General features: G+C 43.0%; 1 protein-coding gene and 1 pseudogene across 2 annotated transcripts in view; both read left to right on the top strand.

The window, feature by feature from the left end:
- DARS (aspartyl-tRNA synthetase) overlaps nt 1-6294 on the top strand; it is a 102522-nt gene extending 96228 nt beyond the window's left edge. For both annotated transcript variants that reach the window (XM_011937737.1, XM_011937734.1), the window contains one exon: nt 5577-6294. In XM_011937737.1, the coding sequence (XP_011793127.1) occupies nt 5577-5668 (92 nt within the window). In that variant the 3' untranslated portion in view covers nt 5669-6294. The remainder of the gene's footprint in view (nt 1-5576) is intronic.
- Nucleotides 2174-3090, top strand: LOC105508808 (annotated as a pseudogene).
- Nucleotides 6295-6734: the final 440 nt, after the last annotated feature.

The following is a 6734-nucleotide window of genomic DNA, read 5'->3' as shown; positions in this document are numbered from 1 at the left end:
TAGAGACGGGGTTTCACCATGTTAGCCAGGATGGTCTCGATCTGACCTTGTGATCCGCCGGTCTCGGCCTCCCAAAGTGCTGGGATTACAGGCTTGAGCCACCGCGCCCGGCCTATCTCATTCTTTTCTATGGTTACCTAGTATTCTGTGCTACACGTGTACCACATTTTCTTTATCCAGTCCACTGCTGATGGCCGTTTAGGTTGATTCCATGTCTTTACTATTGTGAATAGTGCTGTGATGAACATACATGCATATGTCTTTCGGGTAGAACGATTATATTCCTTGGGTATATACCCAGTAATGGGATTGTTAGGTTGAATGGGTAGTTTCATGTTTTTTGAGAAATCTCCAAATTGCTTTCCATAGTAGCTGAACCAATTTACATTCCCACCAGTAGTGTATAAACACTTCCTTTCTTCACAACCTCACCAGTATCTGTTATTTTTTTGCTTCTTAATAATAGCCATCCTCACTGGTGTGAAATAGTACCTCATTGTGGTTTTCATTTGCATTTCTCTAATGATTGGTGGTATTGAGCATTTCTTCATATGCTTGTTGGCTGTGTGTCTTCTTTTGAGAAGCGTCTGTTCATGTCCTTTGCCTGTTTTTGGTTTTGGTTTTTTGTATTTTTAGTATAGATGAGGTTTCACCATGTTGGCCAGGCTGGTCTCAAACTTCTGACTTCAAGTGATCTGCCTCCCAAAGTGCTGGGATTACAGGCGTGAGCCATCGTGTCTGGCCCTAACTCATATTTTTAAGTGAATGTATATACAATACATTACTATATAGATGGGCAAAATAAGAATATGTTTTTTAACATATTGTTAACATAACAAATTTTTTTTCTTTTTTTCTCCACTGTGCATGTTAGGATCTGGAAGTATTTAGACCATTAAAATAGCCTGGGTTTTTTTTGTTGTTGTGTTTTGTTTCTGGGCTGTGGTTATAGATTCTAAGTGACACTGCCTTTGGCAGTGTCTAACCATAAAAAAAAAAATACAACATTCTCCTAATTTCTGTTTCGGTTCAGTTGGCTGGCACTTGAGGGTTTCTCTAGGTTTTGAGTTGTATTTGCTACCTGCTGTGTCAGTTTCTCAAAAGTCAGATAGACTCAGATTAATACAAACATTTTTATTTTTCCACTTTCTGCCAAATGTCAACATCTGCACAAATGATTGGCTAACTCACCAAAGGAGTGCTTTGTTCACCACGTGGTGGTGTAAACCAAAAAGTGACTGAGGCAAATCAGCTGATTAGAGGCTTATTTTGCCAAGGTTGAGGACAAGCCTGGGAAACCAAATACAAGTTACAGTTGGATCTGTGACCCGTGCTTTCTACAGAGAAGGTTTGGGGAACTTCAATATTTAAAGGGGGAAAAGCAAGCAGGAGAGGAAGGGGGAAAAAAGGAGGGAGGGTAGGCAGTGAGGCAAGCGGATGCATTCTTGTGAGGCTTTGATTAAGGCCCAGTGAATCTGCATTTTACATGTGAAAATAAAGGAGTAGGGGGGTAGTCAATTATGCATTTGTCTCAGCTCAGTAAATCTATATTTTGCATAAGATAAAGTAAGCATGTGAAGTTACAGCCATCTGGGAACAAAAAAAGGTTTTTTGTGTATGACTCAGTTCCCAAGTTTAACTTTTCCTTTGGCTTAGCTAGTTTGGGTTCCCAAGATTGTATTTTTCTTTCACAGTGTCTTACATTTCCTCATCAGCACAGCAGAACCCACACCACCAGCCCCTGATGTTCTCTCTCCAGATGGGACGCATTTGCCATTTCTTCCCCTTGCTCAGCCATAAAACGTTGTCCCTTTATCTTATCAGACCGGACATACCTTCAACCCTCCTTTCCCCAGGCCTGCTTCTCTCTCCCAACTCTTACAGAAATGAGTCTTCTGCTCCAAAAGCTGCTCAGGATCTTCCAAATACTCACCTGTATTCACTATATTGCAGGTTATTCAACCAGTGAAAAACGTGACTATCTTACTATCAAAACAACATGGTTTTGGTGCTGTGGGAGGCAGGCGGGAGCCCGGGCCTGGAGCTGGCACCCTTGGAGCGACGCCTGGAGGGGTCCCCAGGCAGAGCCTGCACGTCCACTTGGACCTGCCCACCTTCTACCATATCTTGGTACCACAGCCCTCAATGTGGGGGCCACTACATTCGCTGGGACCCCAAGATCTCGGCCAGCTACCCCCACAGCCGCCACAGCCCCCTAGACGACCTGGGCTCAGCTTCTACATGGAGCTGGGGCCCTACGGCTACTGGGACCCCAATGTCCTGGTCCCTTCCTGGTATCCTCCCGGCATGGCTGATGGTCACAGGGAACCCTCAGATGACCTGGTGCCTGCCATTCTGGACACCACCCATCAGTGCAGATCCAGGTGACCGGATCCACACCCAACCCCACATCCACATCCAACCCCAGGAGGCCAGGATGACATCACTGTATGTGACAACATCAAGTATATCATTGACATGGATGACTCCCATGGTGCATTTTATCCCTGGAAGAACAGCGTGGGCAAGAGCACCCCACTCTTTCTATGGCTCATACTGACATCCCTTGAGGCCTGGACCCACCTCCTGACACCAAACAGGCCCCACTATGGGGTCTTCATAGCGCTGCTGGTGGAAGAGGGCCACACCCACATGTCCTGGCTGTGGGATTTGACAGCATGTCCACCTATTTTGTCTCCAGCAGTTTCTCCTGGGGCTCCTCCCATCAGAACCGGAAAGCTGTGAAGAACTTTTTTGATGCCAACAACCTCATGTCCATTCCCAGCGTGGGGCCTGGCTACATAGATAGACACTAGCATCCAGGCCTGGAACAACCACAATACGGAGAACAGGGTCAATGGCAAGGACTATGACAGGGCCCTGCAGGCGGCCCCGAGGGGTGAGGCCCAAGAGCAGCTCCATCATCTCCTTCAATGAGTGGCCCGAGGGCACCCAGATGGAGAAGGCCGCTCCCAAGAAGACACCCCCGCCTGTATTTGGACTACTGCCTCTTCAGCACAGCCTGTACCTGGAGCTGACCCGCTGCTGGGCAAGCACTTCATCAAAGAGAAGGTGCAGTGGCTCAGGTGAGGGGCCTGTAAATACGGCATGAGGTGCCGATGCCCTTGCCTCGCTGGAATGTCACCACGTGGGGCTCGGCTGAGGCTGGAGGCACTCAATCCTTCCCACGTTGGCAGCTGAGTGCTTCTGGGTGAGCCCTCAGGCCTGGGCCTGTGTAGCACAGAGCCGGTTCCTCAGGCAAGTGGTGCTGGGGTGCTGTGGGGATGGGAACCACCAAGGCTGACAGGTGACTGGACTCAGCCCAGGGCAGCTCCATGTCCTGGGAACACTTTCATATAACCCCTTCTAGTTTTGAACTCCGCAGCAGGCCGGTGCTATGTAGTGGCCACCTAGTCACCACCCTTGGAAGGGTGTCAGGGTCTGGGCTCGTGTGCGCCCTGCTCCCTTCTGCCAGCCTGAGTCCTCTCCTCAGGCCTCCTTCCCACATCGTCTGTCTTCTCTAAGCCAGGGAGCCATACTGAAAGTTCTAAAAAGGGAACTTCTAGGTTTAAGCTCCTCCCAGTAGATTCCTGAACCCAATTATCTGGAAATCATCCTGAGTGCTCTCAGGTTCATTGAACACTTGCTCCTCAAGCACGTTCCTATGTGCCAGGTGCCAGGGAAAACTTGACCAAGGAGAAGTTCCTGTCCTAAAACTTACAGGACCCAAGCTTTCCTTATCCAGTGCAGCCTTGTAGCTAGTGCCTGGGCACAGGCGTTTTTCTTTTTGCAGTTTTACCCAGCGTTGGGAGTTCAGTTCTTTTTACTCCAAAAAATACCTCTATGTGGCTGGGCACAGTAGCTCATGCCTGTAATCCCAGCACTTTGAGAGGCTGAGGTGGAAGGATCACAAGGTCAAGAGTTCGAGACCAGCCTGGCCAACATGGCGAAACCCTGTCTCTAAAAATACAAAAATTAGCCAGGCATGGTGGCGGGCACCTGTAATCCCAGCTACTCAGAAGGCTGAGACAAGAGAATCACTTGAATCTGGGAGGCAGAGGTTGCAGTGAGCCGAGATCATGCCATTGCACTCCAGCCTGGGCAACAAAAGCAAGACTCCGTCTCAAAAACAAAACAAAACAAAAAAACAAACAAAAAAACCCAAAACCTCTGTGCTCCAGAGCCTACTTTTTCCCAGATGCATATTTAGCTCCAGGGAGAGAAATAGGAGGACACCCCCTCCCTTTAGCTGCCTGAACTGAACGAGGCCCACTCACTAAAGCCATGTCCAGTGCTCCTGTGATTTGTGGTAATTAAATATGAACTGGTATTCTAAAAAAAAAAAAAAAAAAAAAATGGTTCCGATGGTAGATTTTATATGTATTTTAACACTGTTTTTTAAATTGGAGGAGGAAAAAGGAGAATACTGCGTATTCGCCTCCCTACAGGAAACCATTGTTTCTAGTTTTCAGCTTACCTTTGCAAACGTATCTTTGCATATACGAAAGGACACACACACACATTTCTTTAAATATTTTTACACAAATTGTAGCATACTATTATATATAAACCATTTAGTAATTTGCATTTTTTACTTAATGTATCATTTTTTTTAAATATGAGCCCAGATGGAGAAGAAATACTTTAATGTATCTTATAACTTGTTATCAATAGCTAAAGAGCTTTTTCATTCTTTTTACATCTCTACATAGAATCCATTGAAAGGAGGAACCATAATCTTGTTAACCACCTTTCAAAAATCAGTTTCTTTTTTACAGTCAAAACACTTAGTATAATAATGTACTCCAGAGCTTTTTATCATAGGGTCCACCATGTTAAATGTCTACAGAATTACAATAAATTTTCGCATACTTCTATTATTGCTTAAGCAAGTTTATGGCTCTAATCCTCATTGCCTGGACTATATAATCAGAGTGTGGTATCATTTGAAATGTTCAAGCTTATAAAGTCTTTTGTTTTTCTTATTGTTGACATCATAGATTTTGTTCATTCATATAGATTTTTTTTTTTTTTTGAGACAGAGTCTCACTCTGTCGCCCACACTGGAGTGCAGTGGCGCGATCTCGGCTCACTGCAAGCTCTGCCTCCCAGGTTCACGCCATTCTCCTGCCTCATCCTCCTGAGTAGCTGGGACTACAGGCGCCCGCCACCACACCTGGCTAATTTTTTGTATTTTTTAGTAGAGACGGGGTTTCACCGTGTTAGCCAGGATGGTCTCGATCTTCTGACCTTGTGATCCGCCCGTCTTGGCCTCCCAAAGTGCTGGGATTACAGGCTTCAGCCACCGCGCCTGGCTCATAGAGATTTTTGTGGTTCACATTTTAGACTCCATACCACTTAAGGATATATTACTTAGTCCTTTTCATTTATAGCAGCATCTTTATTTCTGAATCAATACTCAAAACAATTTTAAATAAACCCAAAATAATAGGAGTCATTTTCTTTCCTAATAAGGAAAAGTATTTAGTTTAACAATTATATTTATGTTTATAGTTCTAAGTAAGACCCTGAGAGATTTTCAGAAAGGAATTAATGATTATTTTTGTCTCCCCCAGGGTTGGAAAGAGTGACTATGCTGTTTCTGGGATTGCATAATGTTCGTCAGACCTCCATGTTCCCTCGTGATCCCAAACGACTCACTCCTTGAATTCACACCTTGCCTCTGAACTCCAGTGTGGATGACACAGCGAGAGACCCTCCCTCAAAAAAAACGAAGAAAGCCACACTTACTCTTTCCAGTAACCTGCTAGTGCACAGGCTGTACTTTAGGTACTTAAAATATGCACTAGAATAAATTTGCAAGGCCCTAAAGTATCACTGTTATTTTTGGAGTAATTCAGTATAGATATGTTTAAAAGAGATTTTTATAACTTCAGACATGCGTCAGTGGGAAATAATTGAGAAATTCATATGGTTATGTTAAAAATTCATATTCTGTTACTACAGTAAATGTTACAAGTTTTAAACAGTTAAGATTGTACAACTTCTTTTCTATATTACAGGGGCCCCAGTATTAATGTCTTAGATTTTCAGTATTTGAACTTATTTTTTTAAATCCTGACATTGGAATAAGAATATTCAGGTAGCATCTGAAATTTTAATGATTGTATAATTGGCATATCATGGAAAATTAATCAGAAAGTATCAGTTCTTAAAAGTTATGTCTAGAAATTATGTAAAGCAGGCTAAAATACTGGTTAGAAAGTATTCAGTATAATCTTGTCTTAAATTGTTAAATTCTAAACTTGAATTTCAATAAAATTTTAAAGCTAATTATAGTTCGTTTTTGTGTAACTTTGTGACCTGATTTTATAACTGGTGCTAGGCATTTATAATTTGGGAAAAGAAAAAATATACAACTGGTTTATATAAATAAATGAACACTAATATGTTGTCAACATGTATTCATTTCAGATATTTAGATGAGCATAGAGATAGAGTTCTTAAAGTTGACAGCTTGGGTCGGTTGACAGTTCATTTCACATGGGTTAAAATATATTGCAGAATTTTGTTTCATTTTTAACTGGAACTGGTACTGATACTTACTTAGTGAACGTCACTAAAATACAGTCCCATCCTATCGATCAAAAAGAAATTTTTGTGTAAGAATTACAATTAGAAACACTTTCCCTCTAGATTATTACAAATGTTGATGCTAATGTTAATTTTACATGAACCACAAATATTGGGCAGGAACAAAACATTTTTGTACA

Source organism: Colobus angolensis, unplaced genomic scaffold, assembly GCF_000951035.1.
Source record: "Colobus angolensis palliatus isolate OR3802 unplaced genomic scaffold, Cang.pa_1.0 Scaffold168, whole genome shotgun sequence".
Lineage (NCBI taxonomy): Eukaryota > Metazoa > Chordata > Mammalia > Primates > Cercopithecidae > Colobus > Colobus angolensis.
Note: the sequence above shows the minus strand (reverse complement) of the source record. Positions and strands in the feature narration are given on the sequence as shown.